Source organism: Telmatherina bonti, assembly GCF_933228915.1.
Source record: "Telmatherina bonti genome assembly, chromosome: 21".
Classification (NCBI taxonomy): Eukaryota; Metazoa; Chordata; class Actinopteri; order Atheriniformes; family Telmatherinidae; genus Telmatherina; species Telmatherina bonti.
In genome coordinates this window covers 7,827,960-7,851,776 of record NC_136630.1, presented here as the reverse complement: position 1 = coordinate 7,851,776, position 23,817 = coordinate 7,827,960, and the positions used below count along the sequence as shown (strand labels likewise).

At 36.6% G+C, this 23,817-nt stretch overlaps 3 protein-coding genes across 5 annotated transcripts; 1 reads left to right on the top strand and 2 right to left on the bottom strand.

The window, feature by feature from the left end:
• Positions 1 to 611: 611 nt before the first annotated feature.
• cdk5rap3 (CDK5 regulatory subunit associated protein 3) lies at positions 612 to 8,853 on the bottom strand. Its single transcript, XM_079260274.1, has 14 exons — positions 8,732 to 8,853; positions 8,470 to 8,515; positions 8,170 to 8,301; positions 7,303 to 7,403; positions 7,155 to 7,203; positions 6,486 to 6,664; positions 6,191 to 6,327; positions 4,760 to 4,904; positions 4,520 to 4,627; positions 3,896 to 3,977; positions 3,715 to 3,803; positions 2,038 to 2,243; positions 998 to 1,169; positions 612 to 744 (listed from the first exon to the last, which is right to left on the bottom strand). Exons 1-14 carry the CDS (start codon positions 8,735 to 8,737, stop codon positions 679 to 681), a joined length of 1,518 nt encoding a protein of 505 aa, XP_079116400.1. The 5' UTR covers positions 8,738 to 8,853; the 3' UTR covers positions 612 to 678.
• Positions 8,854 to 17,537: 8,684 nt separating this feature from the next.
• prr15lb (proline rich 15 like b) lies at positions 17,538 to 17,861 on the top strand (the record flags this gene model as incomplete). Its single annotated transcript, XM_079261174.1, has 1 exon — positions 17,538 to 17,861. One exon carries the CDS (start codon positions 17,538 to 17,540, stop codon positions 17,859 to 17,861), a length of 324 nt encoding a protein of 107 aa, XP_079117300.1.
• Positions 17,862 to 19,517: 1,656 nt separating this feature from the next.
• On the bottom strand, positions 19,518 to 23,587 carry pnpo (pyridoxamine 5'-phosphate oxidase). 3 transcript variants are annotated; one of them, XR_013771764.1, is made up of 8 exons: positions 23,183 to 23,504; positions 22,767 to 22,891; positions 22,584 to 22,683; positions 21,615 to 21,668; positions 21,385 to 21,513; positions 21,238 to 21,308; positions 20,408 to 20,622; positions 19,518 to 20,310 (listed from the first exon to the last, which is right to left on the bottom strand). XR_013771764.1 is itself a non-coding variant. In XM_079260878.1 (8 exons), the coding sequence occupies exons 2-8, from the start codon at positions 23,225 to 23,227 to the stop codon at positions 20,460 to 20,462; spliced, it is 687 nt and encodes a 228-aa protein (XP_079117004.1). In that variant the 5' UTR covers positions 23,228 to 23,255; positions 23,517 to 23,587; the 3' UTR covers positions 19,518 to 20,459. The 3 variants fall into 3 exon arrangements, 2 of the variants coding, with proteins under 2 accessions (XP_079117004.1, XP_079117003.1); XM_079260878.1 differs by adding an exon at positions 23,517 to 23,587 and having other exon boundaries at positions 19,518 to 20,622; positions 23,183 to 23,255; XM_079260877.1 differs by having other exon boundaries at positions 19,518 to 20,622.
• Positions 23,588 to 23,817: the final 230 nt, after the last annotated feature.

Below are 23,817 nucleotides of genomic sequence, written 5' to 3'. Positions count from 1 at the left end.
AGCATGCGTAGAACATTCTAGTGGTAAGCTTTCATCAGCCGACGGAAAATCCCCCCACTGTTTGGTGATGATTTAAATATCTAAAATATAACCTGATAAATGTCTTTAAAATATATATATTTTTAAAAATCATACATATTTTTCTTTGCTTTAAGTTTGTATTAATTATATAAAGTTAAAACTTAATGCAAATCTCATTTTCTGACAATGGCCACTATTTATTCAATAAAAAAAACAAAAATCATGAAAATATAAGATTCCCCATCTCTTTTAAATTGTTAGATATTTTGGATGAAAATGATAATGTATCTATTGACAAAAAAGAACTCATAACAGAATTATTCTACACAGTATGAAGTGGAAAAACTTTGCAATTTAATGGCACCCAAATCTATTTTTCCATATTGTCTTATACCAGTTTTTTCACCCTCCGCAACTTTGCTTTTTTAAACATACCAAATTAAGTTTTTCTGTTTTGTAAACATTTTTAGTCATTTATTGGCTAAAAGGATTCTGCAAGATATGTTTTAATAATTAATAACACAGCAAAACATTCTCATTTATGCTTGCTTTCAATAATTCTTCAAAGAACAAACACCTCCACAAAAGTTTGAATTAAATACCAATTTATTTTTCATTCTTCCATCATGAAGAAATATTTTGAAAAAGATCTGTTAACTAAATATTAACTCCCATCAGGTTGACAGGTCTGTTGTGGTATCTCTTTGAAATGTCTGCTTCAATCTGTGAAAACAAATAACAATTAGCAGTCATGAAAAATGGAAAAAACACTTTTTATTGCTGAAAAGCTCCAAACACTTGATAATGTCCTTCTCTTACACTGATAGTATGTCACTTTCTTTTTAACCCTGTAATTTATTTCAACACAGATCTTTTGACAGGGGTTTAGGTTTTCAGTATTTGATGCTTTTTGCTGCCTCCTCATTCGGAAAGTACCAACCCATGAACAGAAATAAATGGAAAAGTAATCCAATACCAGTTTCTGGAGTTCCCGGGTGCGTCCTGCCAGCAGGTCAACAAGAGGCTCCAGCCTGGACTGCTCCTGTAAAGCTTCCTGCCGCTTCTCAGCCATCGTCGCGGCTTTCAACACCAGAATGTCTGCCTGCTTCAGCTTCTGTCTCAACATCTCTGACACTCGCTCAACATACCTAAACACATGCAGATTTAACATAAAAATGATTTGGCATTGTGCAAGAATCTAAGAGGTGAAAAGGTTTTCTTTTTACTTTCACAGCAGGTGCTGCACTTAGAAAAGATTATTTGCATCACAAGTGTGCATGTCAACAAGATTATTTATGATTAATTAAATTAATTGCTCAAAGAGAGTGCACAGTATTTCATATCCTAGAAACTTCAATGGAAAGCACAAAGAACGGTTTATTATTAGTGAAAAATAACATGCGTTAAATGAATAATTATAAACAGCTGTTTAAAAGGACGAACAATAAATATGTAAATCAATCCCAATGTTGACTAAATCTTAAAAAAGCAAAGCATAAGAGTGGGGCCTAACATGGAATTTGTTGCAAATTTGCTGATGCAAAAATACTGAAATAAATTTAAGTGACCAGCTGTGCTAGCACACTAATAAAAAGACAAACAAATGTGTGGAAAACATATTTCATTCTTGCATTTTGCAAAGCCTGGATTTCATTTGTCAAGCTCAAACAGTCAATACAGAAGATTTGAGTTAAAAATTACCTTTAAATTATTTTATAAATGAGGGATGGAACTAAGCTAACAACAAAATGATATTATGTGAATTATTTTAATGTTTTAAACTGCAATCCAAATAGTGTAAGTGGGAGTCAGAGGATTTCCCCTTCATTTCCAATATATACTGTGAAAACCAACATGCGAATATTATAATTATTTCTTGCAGAAAATCTGCATTTTAAGATTTGCAGTCAGTAAAACAGTCCTTTGTAAAATGTTTCAAATGCTACATCTTCTGGTTTCTTAACATTATCTGTCATGTCCTGCAGACGTCAAAGTGATTTATGGTGGTCGGCATACCGTGGTGAGGCCTGGATCATGAACAGATGCTGCATCCTCAGAGAGGTGAGTCGGCCCAGGAGGTCCTGCACCTCAGAGAGCATCTTCCGGATATGTTCACACGTTTGCTTCTGGATGATGGAGGGTGCTAGCTGGAACTGGCTCATGGCCACCACATCAGCCTCTTCTCCCATCTCAGTGATGCGCTGAGTTAAGAACACCTCCAGCTGCACCAACAGCAAAAAAAAAAATCCCAAAACAAACCATTTCACGATCAATTCAAACTGTCCATCAAATATTATTAAAATAGGCTGAATGCCACAGAAAACATTTTAATTGCTGCACGCTCAGCCCTACATATCAGTTATCAATAGTATATAAAGGTGGAGCCTGGTGATCCACACTGTCTGCTTTCCTTTCAGTTAAAAAGAGAGCTGGATTATGGAAAGCTTTCTTAACCTCAGCCACAATTTAAAAAAAAAAAAAAAAAAAAGTGAGCTTCTAATTTGTAAACATTTTGTAAAAAGAAAAATGGCAAAAACCCATTCAATCATCTTAAAACCCAGCGTGAACATCAACTTCTTCCGTCTTAGATTGGCATTTGGATGCTTTTCTTTCCTCTCCCTTCCATACAGTCTGCTTCATCTCTCCTGCAGCTGGTTTAAATGCTTGCAGGGGTCCAATTCTTTCAACCCATACGTTATATCAACTGATTAAAATTAGAAAACTATTCTGTTTGATATCAGGGAATCTAAATTAAGCTGCATGAGGAGTCTCTCTTAACTGGTTACCAGTGAAATACCAGGACTTTCTGAAGTGACGTTCTTTCAAACTGCAATGAGTTGAACAATTCTCATTAAGTTGTTTGAGTTAATGTCTCAGGTTTAAGAAGACCATCTCCAGCTCTAACCTGAGATGTAAATTTGGATACCAAGCAGGACTCGTAAGCCATTCTTTGTTACCTTGTCGATGGAGCAGTAAGACTCAGTTCTCAACCCTCCAGAGCACTTTGATAAATCTGATTTTGCTGCATCCTGAACAGATTCAAACCTGGACTGATTGTGTTTTAAGTTACACAAGAGCGTTATTTTCACAAATTCCATTTAAAACTCAGAGGAAAAGATTCTGTTTTTTGTTTTTATGCAGGTTTTATTATTATTTTTGCTTTTAAGCACTTTTGATCCTCTTGTGTTTGAAAGGTACTGTATAAATAAAGCTGATTTGATGTGAAAAAGTAAAACTCAGTCATGGAAAGCGCAGAAAGTGGTGCATCTGGACACTGTTGTGTTAATGTTTTTGTGAGGTATTCTTATATTTGCTGGGAACCTTTTAAACTACTCTGCCATCGTTTAAGAAGTCCATGTGTTCAGTCTCATGTCGGCGTTCCTCTCTCGATCTTTAACTTCTGTCTGGAGAGTTTGGCTGAATATTCATTCTATCCGGAGATGAAATCACAGCAACATCAGGATGCTTGTAGCCTTTATATCGACCACATCTGCCATCTATGACCTTCATTGCAGCGTTTAGTTTATATAATTGTGAATTATAATTATTATAAATTAGAAGGTTTTGCTTTGTACAACATTTTTAAGTGTGTGTTTCACAGAAAGGATCTCAGACAACTTTAAACTCTATGAAACAGAAATCCTGAATAGATTTATGGCCATAACCACGGTACACTGGATGATCAGTCTTTACCTCCATTAGCTCATCAATGAACTGGTTGCGTGAATGTGAGTTTTCCAGTATACTTAGAGCATCTTCACCCTTTGCGACACCCTCAGGACCTACAAGATGATGTTTGTTGTCAGTGTAAAGAAATGTCACATGCAGTGCACTTGCCTGGATGTGTCATTCTTATTCTTTCAAAATGACTTACAATCTGTGCCTGCGTTCACAATTTCAATTTCAATGGGAGCTGTCTCGCTGTCACCCCAGTCGATACCGCCTGCATCCGTGTCCTGACCAGAAAAAAAAAAAAGAAAAAGAAAATGGTTAATTTCATCTTTAAGAGATACTGACAGGCCCTCACAGATGGACTAAACCACGCATCAGGAGCTAAATGAATTCAATTGAATTTATCAATGTGGATAAAGCCAATGACTGCAAATATGTAACTAAACTGTCAGTGCTAATGCCTATTTGTAGCTGTAGAAGTCACATGCCAAAACATAGGAAAGATTCTTCATCACTGCAACTACATTTCTTTAGATAAGATGTATTTCGTTACCTCTCTCCCATCTGACTTTTTGCCATGAAATGTACCCGTTTTGACTAACTTTACAGCCAAACAGAAAGCATTGCGCCTTCCAAGAAGTCATTCATCAATCCAAAAATCTGCAAAGCTGCGTCTCACATCACATTCTTTACTAGGAAGGGATGAAATGCAGCATGTCTGACCAATCTAAGTAATTGTTCTTCAATTCTTTGAACATCAGGATGGTCAAATAAAGTAGCATAATTGACCAAAAGCCCCACATGTAGGGATGTTCAGGTGTTTTACCTCAGACGTGGGCTCTAGACTGATACCCCAGTCTATGCCATCCTCAACTGTGATGCCTGCATTTACAGCAACAGTGTCTGTTTCTTTGCCAAAGTCCCCCCAGTTGATCTAAAGAGGATTCCGAAACACAAATAATTCAAAATTTTGTGAATTAACAAAGATGTGCAAATTCATTAATTTGTAGTAAAATAATTAACTATTTGACCATGATCAGTCTAGGCAGGAGATAGGAATACCGACCGTGTCCTCTGCAACTTCTTCGGGAAGGGCTTCTTCCACGATTGGCCTCTCGACAACAGATGGGATTTTTCCCGTTTTCCACTCATAAAATGTTGCGTTCCCTCTCTTCTGAGCAAACGTCAACATGGGCAGGACTGGTTCAGACCTACAAATAACATCTAAGCTCATGAGAACAAACCCATAAAATTCTGCATGGCTTATGAATTGCAATAGAACAGATACAATTACGAAGTTTTACTGCAAGACTCGAGGACAAAGAGCTGTCGACCAATGAAAAAATTTGTGGTTTAAGCTGGGCAATGTTATGGCAAGGCAAGTTTATTTTCACATCACATTTCATGCCCAAGACAGCTCAAAGCGCTCTACATAAAACATTAAAAGCAAGGTAGAAAAGAACTCCACATTGCTCCTGATGTGCAATTTGGTTTTGAGGAGTGTATATAACACATACATGTGTTTAATGTAAAGGCCAAACAGCGCAGCATGAAAGTGGAAAGGGTTTTTAGTAGGAGAAAACACATTTTTCTATATCAGGACATAAGTTAAAAAAAAACAAACAAAAAAACCAAAAAACAAATCTGCTCCCTGCCTGTTCTTGGAGCAATACTGACATTAGTTTCTGATCTGCCAGGGGGTCACCATCTCTGGTCCTACAGAGCTTCCATCCTGCAGGTTTTAGTGTTTCCCTGCTACAACACACTCGATTCAAATGAAAAGGTTCTCCAACAACTTTGCTGTCATCTTCTGCACCTGCCTGGTAATGAGTCATCGATCTGGGTCAGGTGTGTTGCATCAGGGAAACTCTAAAACCGGCAGGATGGCAGCTCTTGCAGACCAGAGTTGGTGATGCCTTGTCCTGACGCTGAGAAACCACGCTTCAGAACTTTTTCTTTCCTCTTTAGGTTGGGGCATCACGTAACAACTGAGTTTTGCTTTACGCACTGCGTCGCACACCAACAAGTAGATAAAAACACACTGCCTGTTTTGACTGGCACTGTTGCTGATTCAGCAGAACTTATGGAGGACATTGTCTGAGGAAGCGAGGAAGAAAAACGGAAGCAAGAAAAAACAAGTCAGCACTCGACTGACTTTTACTGGCTGGAATGAGCTAAAAGAAAAGACAGGATGCACATGGATTATCCCATGTTGGCGCTAAAGTGAGAAAATCTGTTCAAGTTCAGAACGGCCACTTCAAAATTACAAATCTTTTTTTTTTTTTTTTTTTTTTAAATATAAATGTGTTTAGTTGAATCAATACTGTCACACTACTGAACATAAGGCGTCATTGTTTATTTACTCAATTCTAACGCTTGGTGAAGATTAGATTGAATCTTTTTATAGTGCTCCGATATGTAAAACTATAGAAATGATTGACAGTTTTTATGACACTGACAGTGAAGTAGAAAGACGGTATCTTCATGACATACTCACCAATTACATACAAAGTCTGTGAAAGCAGCATAAAGCTGAATTTGCTCCTCTAGCTTTGCTGCATCCTTCCCAACTTCCTCAAGGACTGCTGGTAAATCTTTCACCAGAGCTTGAAGCTCTCGTGGCACATTTTCACCCTGTCATGAAAAACAGAATGAAATAGTAGGAAAGTATTTTGCCTGTGTGTAAAAAAAAAAAAAAAAAAAAAAGAAAAGAAAAAGAGGGCATAATTTTTTAAACTGCAGGTACAATTTATGACTAATTACCCCCTCTATGTGTGTGCTTTTGCACTCACCTTGATGCCGTACTGTTTGCAGGCAGAATAATAGCGTTCCCTTAGTTCTGCTGCTGAGCTCTGGCACTCCACCTCCCGCCTGCTGAGTTCCTGCTGCAGCTGCTGAGCTTTGGCAAGCTGCTTCCTCAGAGCTGGTCCTTCATAGCTGACATTACGACTCAGCAAGCTGGCCACCTCCACTGGGACACAAACGCAGTTTTTTTATTAAGTAATTCTACATGTGCAATCGTTTTCTTCTACGGAATAATGTATCCTGAGCTAATGATGCAGGACAACAAATCAGCAGCAACAAATTCTGCTTTTGTCCTCAGTGTAAAAACAACAACCCGACTTTCACAACCACAACAATGACAACGACCAAAATTACAACTGATTCTGACAGAGGTGGCAATTCTTGGTCCAGAAAGTAAAAGTCCTGCCATGTTTTTGGATCTACCTGTACATTTAGAACAGATGTTTTAACTAACAGGCTTGTTTACCTGGCAAATAAACTCTGCTCATTGAATTCAGCTTGTTTGGTGACTGGTTGGAACAAACAGGACTTTTACTTTCTGGACCAGGAATTGCCACCTCTGGATTCTGATCAGCGTAACCTTGCTCATGCATGTGGTCCGACCAGGATGAATACGTAGCAATATGGGCTCTCCCTGGTTGATCTGTAAAACTTACCCAAATAGACATTATCTACTTCATAAAGGGACACAATCTCTTGCCAGTCCTGCGAAAACAAGAACAGAAATGGCTCAAGAAAACTCCTTGCAGCCTTGTCCTTTGAAGAAACAGAACACAAAACAGCAGCTTCTTTGAATCCACTCACCTTCATCCTCTGAGATGAATATCTGCCAAAGATGTTCTTTGATGAAGCTTCAGTTCCCTTCAGTATCTCCACTATTCTCAAGCAGTGAAAGTAGTGAATGTCTGTCAGTTAAAACACAACATAGGAATGCTAAGTAATAAGTATACACAAAGAGAAAACTTATACATGAACCCTTTATGGGGCAAGTGACTATTTTTGATCACTCTGTTTTCTTTCATATTAAGCATGAAACTATTTTGTTTGTTAATGTAACAACAGAATGGAGGTCTTGGTACATACCAGAAGGACTCAGGTTAAAATTTCTAAATTCAAGGTATTTCATTGAGTGCCCTATAAATGATTAAATAATAACACACTGAATAATCCTTTAAATCCACTGACCAACCAAATACACAACGGATCCACTGCAAGAGAAACATTTCTAAACAGTTTTCTCATCAACTAAAAATGGAAAACTGGAAGTAACACACCTTCTTTCCTCTTTATTTTCACATAAGATAGCACAAAACGCATAATTTATAATCTAAATTCAATCCTTCTTTCAGAAAAGAGTCAGCTATCAAAACAGAATACAATGATTTGCACGTTGAAGAAGCAAATTTGAACATCGAAAAGCTTCTTTGTTCTGTGAAAAGAAATATTCCCCTTTGAATGTCAGTGAGAAAAAAAAAAGTTAGAAAAGGGGCAACAAAAAGATAGTTTGTGCAGTGCAGAAAAATATGCCGCGGAGCAAATTACAACTAGTTAAATGAACAATAACAAGGCAGTAAATGTCTGATCTGCAGAAGATCCTGCTTGGTTATATGTAAAAGTAGCTGCTTGAGTTTTACACTTGGAGGGACATGGACGGTGCCATGAAGGACCTACAGGAGCCGGAAAGGAGCTGCTTGATCTCGTTGTTTTCTGGCATGTCCTGGATGGCAGCATTGATCTTCTCTCTGATTACCTTCACTGCACTTTGCCATTTCACATTACAGTGACGTCGATCCAGAAGCCAATCTGCAGTCACACAGAATAATATCAATAATATCTGTGCATCAGGCAACATCTGAGCCAGCTGTTGCAGACAGAACATCAGACTTAGACAGGATAAAAACAAGTGGTAATATTTCTGCTAGAGGATACATACTAATTATTAACAATTTTAACATTTGCATTTCGTCTTACCTAATAGTTTGCTTGTCTGGATATCGATGGGAATATTCTGAATATTCTGTTAACGGAAGACAATAGTCAAATCATGCGTAATTTTCACTTTTACCTTGAGTTTAGTAGAAAAGAAAACACTCACAAAACTTTCCGAAACCAAACAAATAAATTTAAACTCAGTGGTTACACTATATGATGCCATTTCCTCACTAATATGGACTTTGACTGTGTCACAGCAAGCTAAATTAGCTCATAGACTTAGTAGTGTGTTTCAGCTCACCTCCATTGTTTCTTCACCTTTACAAACCAAGATTTAACTGTTTCATTTGTGTAAAGTGTCAATGTCCACGATTTTTTAATGTCACCATCCGGATTTCGGTGTTTATGACACGTTGAAAGAAACAGAACCAATGAAAGTAGGCGGTGTTTCTTCTACCAAAGCCGTTGACCAATGACATTAGTCTATACTCAATTCAGGATCTGATTGGTGAATGCGTTGACTCGATTTGTTGCAGTGAATAAAATATACCGCTAGAGGGAGACATTTAACAGTCAAGCTGTGAATGAAAGCCTTTGGAAAGACGTAAATAATTTTCTCATTGACCTGTTTATCAAACTAGATATCAATCAAAACTCTGTCCGGTGATATTGATATATCTGATAGGAACAAATAATAATATATAGTATTGATTGTGTCTTATCACAAAAAGAAGCCCCCTTTAGTTTATAAATATTACAATTGTTTCTTCTCCAAATATATTTTTCTTTGTCAATTATGCTTAATATATATTATTCTTTAAAGTTTTAAAATGTATGTCTGTAAACTCCATAAGGAAAAAAAAAAACAGAAAATAAATACTTGATGACAAATAAAGTCAAATGCAGCAAGTGAAATGAGACATGTAAAAAGAGGCAACTGGCCTAATTATATTTTGAAACCTTTTCTAACCATCAGTCTTTCTAGTTGTATCCTCTTCTAAAGCCAATGGTATCACAATGACTTTTTTCCTGTGTGTGGTTTTTTTTATTTTTATTTTACTTCATGGCTAACGTAAGTGATCAACCATGATAAGATGACCACCTTAATAAGAAGTACGTGTTCCTTTGTCCACTAGAAGCACAAATCAGTCAGGATGTGGACTGAAAACATCAGAGGGTGTTCTGAAGTATGCCAGGATGCTACCAATGCATCTTCTTAAGATTTATATCTGAGCCTTTAGATTTCTTCTAAGTTTTTTGCTCAGCCCACTGCTGTCCTGCTGCAAAACATTACATTCTAACTAGATACCTGCTGATTCTCACTTTACCTGACCTGGTTTCAGTCCAGAGGCTGTGCATCAAACAAATTCTATTTTAAATTATGCAGCCACACTTGTAGTCCAAAAATAGACAAATAAATACAAACTGTTGTGTGCAAACTGTTTTGTTCTTGTCCTCTGAACTTTTTATGAAAATGCTTTTATTATATATCTAAACATATGACACTTTAAATTTTCATATTTCAACACAGGATCTGTTAATAACTATATAGCCTCATCTTAGACATGTTTCTGAGAAGAGGAGATATTATTTCAGTTGTGTTTAGTTAAGATAGTAAAAATAACAGTTTGGTTATACAGTTCTGGGTTTTTTCATATATATTTAGGGGCTTTAAGGCCTTTAAGTCTGATAAAAACACTAATTAACATCTAATTGAAACACTGTGAGTCTTTTTCTCAAAATAAAGCAAGACAGCTCTTTGTAGCATCTTATGAAGTCCAGGCCAGACAGAAATGAAAAAAAAAATGACTGAATTGCTGCAACAGGAGCATGTTCTCTCAGCCAGATGGCCTAATTTTAGGTCATTTGAATAGTGACCAAAACTTACAAAGTAAGCATCCATTCACTGTCTGTGATTTTTACACAGCTTCATGCAAAACAGTTGCATGAAGCTCTTCAGCTTAAAGTCATAGTGTAAGCCATGTCAAATTCAGACCCAAAGGGACTTTATTCTGCATCCAAGTTTCACATTTGAAAGCGATTAAAATGATTTATATGCAGTCATCAATGCTCACCTCTCAAAGCCCGAGGAGAGATCACATTTAACCACACAGTTGCAACGTTTTGTGCACTCAGCTGGGCGGGCTTTAGGTGTGTGTGTGTGTGTGTGTGTGTGTGTGTGTGTGTTTTGGGGAGGGTGTGTTCTAAAGTGCAATACAGTGAGACAATGCAGGAGGGAGAGGCAGAGGGAGAGAGATGCTGCACCTGTGAACAATCACCTGAGTAGAGGAAGCAGAACTTTTAAAGAACAACACAACGAGGAGGGAAAGAGCTGGCATGGGGGGACATTTTCATATCTGAGAGAATCTCCTCCAGGCAGCTCGTTGTCAACAAGGTAAGAGAAAAAATGCATGATTTAATCTCTAATTTAACACATTTTTAATTAAGGTTTATGAGCTTGGAAAGAAAATGGCCATTCATCTGTTTTCAAAGCAACATATCAGTCCATCAGTTTTATCCTACATGGGCAAGTGGTATTTTGTCAGAAGAAGCAATAAATTAACAAAAATACCAAAAAACTTGATCATGTTAGCCTCTAAGAATGGACTTAACTCATTTTGTAACAAAGTGAATTGAATATTTGACATTAGCTTTGACAACTTGTTGCATAATAACATATTTCAGCAAATTCAATGTAAACTGGATGGTCTTAGTGTCTCAAACATGACTGCGGCATTTCGGTCTTTAAATGTAGTAAAATTCTCAATTAAGCTGGAAGCAATATTTATAGATATTACAGTAAGTATTCAAACAATCATCTTACAGTCATATTGTGGCCTTTTATTCCCTTTTCTCCCCATTTTATACAAATAAGTTTTTGAATCAGAATATAAAACATCAGTTTAAGTGCAGAGGACAGCACACAATACGAAACACATGCTGTAAAAATGTTTTATGTTTTTGTATTTTTTACTTCAGGACGAAACGGAGTGAGAATAATTCTCATTTAATTCAAGCTCAGTCATATAAGTCACAACATGCCATTGCTGGACTTTGTTGCGATTCAAAACAACAACCTCCTGTGACTAATGCCAGAAATGACAATCACTAAGAGTTACTGATAATTCTGCTCATGCAGTTAGCATTAACATACAGTGAACAGCAGATAAAGGTGAGTCTGACTCGATGGACGAAACCTGAGAATCTCCTGAACCTCCGGCTTCATTATGAAGGCACCAAAAGCCTCGGTGCCCTTGGAGCCTCCTCTCTTTCTCTGCCTCTGCAGCTCAGACATCGAGCAGCTGGTTAGTAATTTCCAAACGTGGCCACGACATTTCCCTTCGCCTCAGATCTTGTGAGACTTTGCTTAGCGGCTCACCCCCCCCTGCATAACAGAATACATGGTAACTTATTAAAAAGCGCTATGGAGGGGCCTCCTTTGTGTCAACAGGAGTTTTTGTCTCAAAGGTCACATCCAAGTCAAACATTCTTCACTAAAAGAAATATGTGCATATTGTACTTCTATCATTTGTTACTTAAAAAGGTGTAAAAATCCTACTACTTACTACTTACTTTGTTCTACAGAGGCAAGTTTGATGGACTGTCAACAAAAATGATGCAAATGCTCTTCAGATGTTTGCAATACATTCCCGCTTTGAATCACAATTCATGGAAAAATAATCTGAAGATGGGTTTTTATATGGATATAACAATGTGGTTATGAGTTAATACTTGTGAGATGGTCGCTGCAGTTGCTCATAAAAGCTCTTACTGGTCAGCAACTATCTGTTACCTGAGTGTCTGTACACAATCAGGTCAAAAATACCTGCAATTATGCAACAGGTCTTGCTGTAACGTTAAACTAAGAGCACAAAAACACAAGAACTGTTAAGTAAAAAATGTGTTTTATGTCTTTAAATAGCAAGTTTCAAACTGCAATGCAACATTAAATCAAAACCTTTTTGGTCCTGAACTTTTGCATTGTATTTGGCAGGTGCCAAATATCACGTGGTTCAGATAAGAGTCTGATGAGAGTTTCTGTGAAGAGCACAGACTCAGTATTTGCATAGGTGCCGCGTGATAAAAAATGGCCACACCAAAGGGACATTTGTATGCCTCTCTGCCTTCCTGTCAGGCCTCATAAAAGCGACATTGGAGTGTTTATGAAACTCATAAAGTTCAGTTTATAAGCTACAATTTATTCAAATATTTATTTAGATGTCAAGCTTTGAGTTAGTTTTCAGACACGAGATATTAAGAACATAAAGAGGATTATAATAATATGAGTATAATACTGTATAATAATTCTGATCTACTTTGCACAATGAAGCTGTTTTTGTTTGATCACTTAGAGTCAGAAAGGAAGTTTTCTTCTGCAGTTTTAATTGCAAACAATAAATTTCTGTTAAATGAGTCTGATTAAATGTAAACACACAAACTTTACAAACATTTTTATCCTCTCTTTTTAAACAATGAGGCAAAAACTGCTTTACAAAGTACGACCTTCCATCCAAAACTTGTCTTTTAATGTCTCTGTTATACCAAAGAAAAAGCCTTTTAGGGAATGAACAAATGAAATTTCACCGTAACAGAGCATGAAAGGGAAGTGTTCATATTTTTGGACTTATTTTAGATTTAAATTAATTTATTCAACAGTAAGCAAAGTTAGTAGATAATGCGGTTACCATGTTAGGTATTAATGTTTTAGTGTTCTCAGAATTTCGTAAAACGGTCAAACACGTCCTTTATGAAAAACGTAAAGCCGAAAACAGAAAAGCAATAAATGTTCAAAGTTAACTTCATCTAATTGTATTTATGTATTTTTAAATAAACTGAGAAAATTGTGAGACAATTATTTCTTTATAAAAGTATTGTTATTATCACTTATCAACAAACCATTTGCAACTCACTTTTGTACATTTATCTCTAAGTCCAAGGGTTTTTAATTTTATTTCCTCTGTAGAAGTTCCTCAGATTGAGTCATTAATTATGAGCATCATAACTGCAATAACTCCCCCGTGACTTCAGGCTTATCTCTAAATTATCTCTTAACCAAAGTTCTCAAGAATCTTGTCAATGAACAACTCAAACAGTTTATAAAGGCTAATGGTTCTTCTTGTTTACGTTGGTCTGTATTTAGAAAACAGCACAATAACTGCTGTTAAGGTTGTAAATGATTTTATTGAGGTACTGGACTGCAGGAAATATTTCTATTGATTTGGTTAAAGTCACAGGAGAGCATGAAGGACTGAAATACTGGTGTATCTGAACATGGGCAGGCCTGGTTTTGAAACGACACTTCCCCTACCGTCCTCCCTGTGAGCGGGAGGGATTCCCCAAGGCACTCGTTTAAGGCCACTGTTGTTTCCAATGTAAATACACAATCTTTGTCTATCCAATGCAATCTATAGTCTTTATGCAGATGATACAGTCACTTTTCTTTTTTTCCCCACAAATTTCAAAACAATGAAATATCTCCAGTTTGCATTTGAGGTTATTTAGATCTATTTAGACTGGTGCAAAATGCAGCAAAATCCCAAAATATGTTGTGTTCCAAATCGCAAAAGGAGACCATCTTAACTTACGCTTTCAATAGTTCAGGGGTTGAACTTGAACTAGCTACATCTTACAAGTGTTGAGATCAAGATTTTTCATTTAAGAAGCACACTGGAAATCTTATCTAAGCTAAAAGTCAACCTTAATTCCTTTTTTAAGAACACAATTGTGTGTAGCCGTTCTCATGGGCTTATTTTCATATTATACAAATGGCGATCCCAAGAGTGAGAACAGCTTGGAGGAGAAAATAAAACTCTTATAGATGTGCTGCACCTTGGAATGTATACACACAAATAATTAAGGCTTTTCACAAAGAAATCTGTAAAATATTCTATTTCTGAGACCAAATGGGATGTAGAGGAAATGAAGAAAAACAATGCTACGATATTTTTTCTGAACATGCAATCGACCACATAATAATAATAATAATAATAAACATAGGCATCCACAAGAAAAACACTTTAAGTTAACAAAAATGCAATTCACAGTACACAAATGAGAAATGAATCTCTAAAAAGAGAAAAAAATACAAAGAAAAGAAACAAAGTGAGGCTTTTCTGTATGTTCTGAGTGGGTGGATGTATCTGGGTCATTTTCTAAACAATGTATCACAAACCTGTTTATGATCCATGTGGTCAGATTACTAAGTTAATAATTGTTTCATAAGGAAGTTATTTGCTTTAGCAGAATGGTTGCCAGGCAACCGAGGTTTACAGACACTATTGTTGTTTTCTTTATGTATCCATACAATAGAATAATAGAAGCAGCTGAAATCCTCCTAAAAGACAAACTAGCAGCTTTCTGTAATGTTCCAGCATTAACTTTGTGGTTACATAATGAGTTTCTGGGTTCCAGGTTTACCACAAAGACAACAGCTTGCTTCCTGATCAGTGAGAAGCCGTTCCATATCACATCGCACGGGAATGACAAAGGATCCAGTTCAGATAATCATTAATTCAACAGCTTTGAGCAGAGAGTCAGGTGTTATTCCCCGTTTGGTTACGTCTCTTAATCATGTAGATGTGCCACAAGTGAACGAAGGGTTTCAAAGAACGAATCTGCACAAACTGTGTAGGTGCTGAAGTACATTTTATTTGCACTTTTCAACAATTAGAGTGACAGAAAAATCCCATGTGGAAGCAGAGATGCAATTAAGTATTATTAAAAAAAAAAAAGCTACATACAGGCATTTTTATTAAAAATAACATTTTCTCCACACATGAAGTCATCTCTGTTAAAGTTTAAAACCTTCAAAAAGTCTTAAATGTTTTATAAAACATATGTTGAGTATAGATTTATAAGCAATTAATATGATTTCAGCTTTGAATTTTAAACTGATGGTGTAGAAAAGGAAGGTTGGAAAGAAGATGACTTGATGGAGCTGATAACATAAAATGCAGGCAGACTAGGAAGGATTAACTGAAAACTGAGACTTGGACTTGGATCCAGGCTGGGGAGTCAAGTGGAAAAGCTACTAACAAACTTATTCTATTTCACTAGCTTGTTATTTTGACAGGGCTAGCTTAGCATATCAACACATCCCCATTTTGTAAATGAGGAAAATGCATAAAATGAAGCGTCTCAACACACTTTTGGTAAAACATACCTTTTACATTGAGGCAAATACTCATCTACATAACATGTTTTGCTGCCACAAATGTAAATATATGGAGCTATCTGAGCTAGCTGTGGGTGTTGCTGCTTTTTTTTTCAAGAATGGAGGTGGAGGTGTGGACCCAAATGCAGGAGAAGGGAGCCAGAGATGCAGAACTTAGAGGTTTTAATCACAGAATAAACTGAAGGCAGAACTCACCAGGGAAACATGGTCTAACACACACAATGATTCAGCAACGAAAAAAACAGAAACCAAGCCGTATATACATGCACAAACAGAACGAGACACAGGTGGAATGACTCAACTAATGAGTCCAGGTGAGCTAATGAACAGAAAAGCAAACTGGATACTAAACATCAGGGAACTAAACCAGGAAACCAGGAACTAAAGAGAACACGAAACATCACATCTTGACAGCTTTAGCTTTACTCTGTTGTGAAAAGTACAGTTCAACATGAACAAAGATCTGCTTTGTGGTGGACAGAAACTACAGTAATGGGCGAAGGAAGATTGTTTGATGCAGCTTTTGTTTGAGCTTTTCATCTAAGCTCGTTTGTAGCTTTTGACATTTTGTCAAAGCGTGCTAGCTTTCAGCTAGTGAGCTCATTACATTTTACACAGAGTTATAAGGAAGTTTATATGGTGAAATTTCAACAAACTAAGAACAATGACATAATAATCTATAAATAAGTCCAGAAAAATGCAACAAAACATTTAAAAAGAAAAGATAGATGAGCACAGTGGTTCTCAAACTCTTGGGCAGATGGATCCAAACATCGATACTACCGATTGCAAGACGAGTATCGGAAATAATATTGATATTTTTTTTGCAGAGGACTCTGGGGTTAAAGACAGTGAACGAGAGCCACCTGACAGCAGACTTTGCTTTTGTTAAGCTAATTTGCACTGTTACCTTTTACCTTTTATTATTATCAAACAATTGTGTGTGTGTGTGTGTGGAAAAAAAAAGGGAAAAAGTTATTTTGTTACATTGTTTACAAACAAAAAATGTAAATTTTCATGTCTCTCCCTCAAATTGGTAATAAAAAATGTTTTATTTGACAAATCTGTATAATAATAATAATAATAATGCCGATAATAATTAATAAAAGAAAATAATTATTAAATGACAGTTAAATTTAAAGCAGAAGATATTTGTATCAGCAGTGCTGACCCTGGATTTACTTGGTAACCCCCCCCCCCCCCCCACAGTCTGAGACTGTACTACAATAAATCACATTTGAGAAAACCAGTGATATCAAGCTTCAAATCAAATGACAATGAAAAAACATATATTAACTCAGTTATTTGTCAATACTTCTTTTAATTTTATCAAAATGTTTTATGAATATATTAGCTTGAGAAAAAAAAGGAACTTTGATGAAATTTTTATCATGCCATTTGACATAATGACCCAAGCAGGTGCTTAGCATTTGTCCACTCACATCTATTTGCTCAATCTCTTGTTTTGGACTTTTTCATTTGAGTGATCATGTAAGTTTCTTATGTTTTGGGCTTTTTCTCTGGTAAACACTGTTTCTGGTGACCATTACTAGTTTGTTGTCCAGAATGCCAGACGTTACGTATTTTCGTGTTTGTCCTTTTCTCAATAGCTTCTATATAGATCTTCACAGCTCATTAAGTAAAACTAAGCATCTTATGTTCGGTTATTCATTACACTGGACTTCCACTGCACTCGTCCTCGTTGGATCAACATTTTCATCCCTCCTGTGTTTTTAAACATTGAATGGAAGATTTTACAATGCACTCAGAAACAGAGTTAACTACTTTCATTTCATGAGTTGTTTTTTTATTTTTTTATTTTTGCAGTATTAGTTATGTTTCTCAGTTGGTTTTTCCTCTGCAGTTCTAACTGGTGTGCTCTGGTACCTGCAGGTCAGTCCTCCCAGCACCCCACCCAGTCTGTCTTGGTGCCATGGCTGACCCCAGCTGGTGGAAGCTGACCTTCTTGCGCAAGAAGAAGTCTGAATCTAAGGTTCTGTATGAGATTCCAGCAGAGCATGGCAGCAACAACGGGAAGAAGGAGCACTCGAGCACCCCTCCTGAACACATGGACAGCCAGTTCAATGCCAGACTGGAGAAGATTGTAGATAAATCTGCCACCAAGGGCCGCCACGTCAAGGTCTCCCACTCCGGTCGCTTCAAGGAGAAGAAGAAAGTCCGAGCCACGCTGGCCGAGAACCCAACTCTATTTGCGGAGCACAGTGACGAGAATCATAAAAAGAAGACTGACATTTAACAAAGTGATCATGAATGTGTCATAAATCAGGGTCTCACTTAGAAAAGCTTGGCAAAGGGGTTCAGAAACACACAAATGCCACAACCAAGCAGATCCTGTGACCAATGGACTCACTCCTAAACAAACAACTCATTCCAGAAAACAAACCTTTAGATGTTCACTGGGACCAGTTTTGACAGCGATGCTTTCTGATTTAAAAGATTTTAATCCAGTATCGACGTCATATCAGATGAAAAGTCAAACTCAACCTCATTCATCTGCATAATTTTACAGTAACATTGTTGTAATTTTGTATTTGTGTTATTATTAATATATAAGCGGCATTTGTGATTTTTATGCTTTGCAAAATCAAGTGAATGTGCCTTAAACTCAACAAAGGTCAGTTTTTATTCAAACTTCATGACCAAAGGAAATAAAAGCTTGATTATAAAGTCTGTGTGAGACATTGTGGTGGAATCTCCACATGAAGTGGCCCCAGGAAGTATTAAGTTTTGTGGTTTCACAAGAAAAAAATCATTTTATAACAAAAGAAAACTGCATACTTAAAAAATAAAAAAATACATGAAAACAAAGAGTAAGCATTTGCATCACATTCATGAGGAAGCAGCGCACATTTTTGCTGCCACTCTTACGGTGCATTGATGCGTTCTCAAATTACATCTTAGTTTTCGTACAATTTAAAAAAAAAAAAAAAAAGAAAAAAAAAAAACTAGACTGAATTATTTAATCTCGTTAATCAAACATTTTATGAATGAACACTTTACATTTTTGATAGTTAAGTTACCCATTAGGTTTCTGTGGCCATGTTATATATAAGAAAAAAATCAAGCTCATAAAATGCTGTTTATAAAGTTTTTGTGGAATTCTGTTTTAAATAAATTTAATATATTAATAAAAAGGTCTATGTGTATGCAGGAACTGCTTGTTGGATCATTTAAGGTAATTCTGGGTAAAACCTCTTAATGATCAAGCTGTTTGTTTCACCTGAACTGTTGTTGTCAGGTTTTGTTGACATGGTGACGGTAAACCGATACTGATATGTGAAACCCAGCAGAGCTTTTACATGCTGAGACGCACACTTTCTGTTGTTCACATACTATTAACAGATATCATAAAAAACATAGAAAAAAAAAAAAGAACCATTTTCAGCTGTAAGTACAAAAAAGTACCTTTCTTCTGAGTTTTCTTGCCGTTGAGCTGTGATTATTATGGGCTGTTAATGACACCTGTTGATCACATACCTTTGTTAATTATTAACTTTATTTTGTTATAAAAAAAACAAACAGGTAATTCAAGTAAAAAACATAGCTACATACACAATAGCTTTTTTTTTTATTTTACAATACACATATTAGTTGGCACAATGGAGAAAATCAGCTCTTTTAATCTCATTGTTAAAAGGCAGGTTGGGTTCACCGTAACGAATTAAAGGTGCATCGATAATCAGCTTGTATTGAATTTCACTCACTGAATTACTTTACAGGTCACACGCTTTAATTTAATTTCCTGATTTTAAAAAAAAAACAAAAACAAAAAACATAAAAAAATATATAAATTCACAGGAATATTCCTGGAAACTGCAGCAGCATCACATAATTCAATTTAAAAAAAAAAAAAAAAAAAAAAAAAAAAAAAAAAAAAAAGAGTTTAGCTGTTCAAAACATTTCAGACTCATTCATTATATAGTATAGTTATGTTATATTATAGTTTCCAGTAAAAAATAATAATCAAGAACTTCTGGCTACTTTTAGATGTAGTTCAATATTCTGTAATCATTGAAATTTTAGGATTTTGTTGACACAGTTGGAAACTGATTGCTTTGCCCCCCAGTTTATACACACAACTGTTACAACAGTACAGTAAAACACCTTTAACTATGAACTGGGTGCTAAAACGTGTCTGAACATTTAAGAACATTTAAGCATTTTAAAGACAGCCCAAAGCAGGTAAAAGAATGATTTTTTTTTTTTTTTTACCTACTACCTTATTTAGAATATATTTGGAGTTGAATGGATCCCTGTTACAACAGAAATCTATTGAAAATAAACAAAAAAAAAACGGTATTTTCTGTAAATTTAGCAAATCCTTGCTTTAGAATAATAAAACAGACAAGATGAAGCTACAGAGAGAAGCCGCAAGTCTGCTTCTCAGTACAGATTGTGCTTCTTTTTTGCCTTTTTGGTGAGAAATAAGACGCAGTCTGTCCTTATGGTCCACCAAGATACAATTAAACAACCACACTGTCAATCATTATCCGGTGGGAGCGGGTGGAGTTTACCTTCCTGTGTGGGTCAGTGGACTCTCCTTGTTTCCTGTCATAATATACTGAGACGATAAAGCTGCACGGCACAGTCAGGTTGTGTTACACTGCTTCACTCACACACATGGTTTGCTTGAAAGACATGACAGCGACGTCTGGCATGTTGATAAGTCCTACACACTCTTCCACCTATTACACAAACACCAAATGGATTCCAGCAGGATATTCAGATAGTGGTTATTTTAAATGAGGTAAAGATGGCGATGTTTCTAGATCGAATGATAACCTGGTTAAAACGAACATCCTCTTCCTCACATGACAGCCTGTGGAGGTAGCTCTCAGGGGGACAGCCGCTGGTACACCCAGCCTCCCTCTGCTTCGTGCTGAAACTCCCCCAGCTTCTCTCCGGCTTTCATCTTGGTGAAAACGATGCGGTCGTGAAGCCTGTTGGTCTGACCCTGCCAGAACTCGATCAGATAAGGCTTGACGATGTAGCCGCCCCTGTTGGCACAACGTGGACGGCAGCACAGACGGAAGAATTTTTAAATCACATGCACATGGCTGAGCTGAAGGAGAAGATGCAAATACAGCTGTGGTCCAGCTGGAAAACTGCTTAGCCTTCAATCTACAAATGGTAAACATGGCTAGTTGCTATAGCAACCACGGGAATTAAAGGTGGCGACTGTTATCAGAGCTACTCTGAGTTCATTTCACATTTCTTTTAGGTTTGACTTTTAAAAACAACTTGAGTTTTGAATTAGATTTTATAATTACGTGCCATCACTGTCACTGGTTGTGTCATTAAAAAAATAAAAACTGATACTGATAATTTCCGATATAACATTTTAATGCTGATAATAACAACATCTCTGCTTGTCATTCTAATAAATTTTGAGATACAACATTAAATTAGATCTCTTTCACTGAGTTTTGCAGGCAGGTGTCGTTACCTTTGAACATGGTCTTCATCCTCATTTTTCTAAGCTGCGCTAACGTGTCATAGCTATCAGTGTTAAATTAATCTTCTCATCTAACTCTGTACAAGACATGAAATTCTGGACTAAAGATATTCAGCATCATTTGAAGGTGTGTATGAAGAAACAACGCGATGCTTACCAGTAGTCCGGCATGGGAACCTCTGTGTTCTCGTACTTCTCCAGCAGTTCTGCATTTTTTTGCCTTAAATACTGAAAGAATTTGACAAAGTCAAGTCTTCATTGTTACATTAAATGACCTAAAACACAGCTATGTTTTTGTTCTTACGTCTCTATTGGGAACAGGAGTGCTTTGTCGGCTCACAACAGCCCCGATCTGGCTGCTCTTTGGTCGCGAGTGGAAATAATCACAAGAGCTCTGATAGGGGATCCGCTCCACCGAGCCTTCAATACGAATCTACAGATCAAAAAGATCATATACGGACCTTTATTATGGGAAAGAATGTTTAAATATTATCATTAAAAGAGAAATGTAGAGTTGTACTGAAATTGCTTTACCTGTCTGTTAATAGGTTCCCAGTAGAAGACCAGGCATGCGTATGGATTACTCTCCTGTGGACATGAAACCGATCAGAGGAGCCGACATCAAAATACAACAACAGAATACAAGGTAGTAAACTTGCACATTAAGTCAACATGATGTGTAGAGGAAAAATAATTAATCATTCATGAGAATTAATATCAAAATTTATACATTTATAACTGATTAGCATGTTGCAGGAGATACGTGAAGGGATTGCATCACCCAGTGCATTCCATTTGCTAAAGAAAAAAATCAAAAACTATGTAAAAATGAAATAATTAATAAGGAACAACATAAGTAACCTACATAAGTAACCTGACATCCAATAATATTCTTCCACTGAGTGAATTACAGAAAAACCTTGAGAAATACATCCCACAAGTTTTTTCTGAACCAATGCTGACACCTTCAGATTGGTTCTTTGGTCTGAATATTTGACTCAAATTAATGCGTTTTAAATTAAGTAATTAAATGATCATTAGCTGAGAAGCAGTTCGTCCAATCTCCTCTGACATCAATGAGGCATTTCGGTTCAGACAACTGCTGCTTCCTGGATATTTTCTCTTCCTCAGACCCTTCTTGTAAACTTCAGAGATGGTTGTGTGTGAAAATACCAGCAGATCAGCAGTTTATGAAATACTCAGACCAACCAGTCAGATACAAACCACCACGCCACCTTTAAAGTCACAATAAATCTCCTTTCTTTCTCATTCTGACTCTCAGGTTGAACTTTACCAGATTGTCTTGACCAATGTAAACATGACTAAATGAACTGAAATTATGCCATCAGATTGGCTGTTTGGATATCTGCATTGACAAGCCATCACACACACACACCTTATTAAGCGGTCTGTAAGGGTATTTTTTGTTTAGAAGGGGGAACTCCTTTGGGATTAAATGCAAATCTTATAAAATCCAATTTTATAAAATAATTCAATACTTACGATCTCACAACCTTTTCTGCTCTCATAGTTGGTGAAAAAACGAAAACCTTCGTTGCTGTACCCCTTCAAGAGAACCATACGAGCTGAAGGACGCCCCTCCCTGAACACACAGTAAGGCCAGTTAAGAGAAAATGTGACAGTAAATCTCAAAGCTTTTTGACCTCAGGTGGAGGCATTACTTACTTGGTGGCAGTTGCAATGCACATAGCATTGGCCTCTCCAATTTCAGGACACTTTGTGGCTTCATCGAACCAGTTCCCAAATTGCTTGATGGGGTCCAGAGACACAAGCTGACTCTCCTCGAAGCACTGTGATAACAAAACAAACACACAAAAGACATATTTCTGCATAAACTGCATGCAGACCTAATTAGTAATTTTCCTTTGAGCCAATGAATGAAGGATACAAGCAACAAACTGCACTTTAAATACACAATTAAGGTGTTATTAATCATTTCAGGCTGTATTGAACAGGTATCAAGGTCAAGGCACATGCAATGCAACAAAGGCTGCAGGTTTAATATGCTTGACCTTGCAGGTAAATAGTATGTTTAAATCATTCAGTAAATTGTGCTTCCACACAGTTCTGATGATACTCACGTCTTCATCTCCTTTGTACTTTTTCCTCATGTTACTCAGGTCCATGCTGGTGGTGCTGTCTGTCGACGATTTCCTGCAGAAAGCCAAAGAAAAAAACCTGTGTTCCCCCACTGCTAGGGAGACCGGAGAGGGGAGATTTCTACCAAGTAGGCTCAAATGCCTTAATAAATTCGTACTGAGTATGCGCCACATGCTTGTCAAAATGTCTCTGACGTAACCATGCCTTGCGTAAACGATGATGAAAACGTGAGGCTTTTGTAAGCAAATGGAACTTACATGGATGTTTAATCCTCAATCAGACATTTTTTTTTAAAAATGATATATTTACACTTACCGTTAGAAGACGACAAAAATAGGGTTATATGTGCAGCAAATCTGATTTAAATACATACAGCGGCAACTTTACATAAATACATAAAAACACGTTGATCAGTGACGTAGTTGCGTCGCGATGCGTTCAATAATGTCTGTAACAATTTATTCAGACTTTCAATGTATATCTCATAGGTTGTTCATCTTACTTCACACCACGTTTTTGTCTATATAAATAGTTTAGTGTTTTATCTTTGTGTGTATATGTTTTATACATCAAATAAGCCAAAGGCACAATCCAGGACTGAGTTTTATACTGGGAT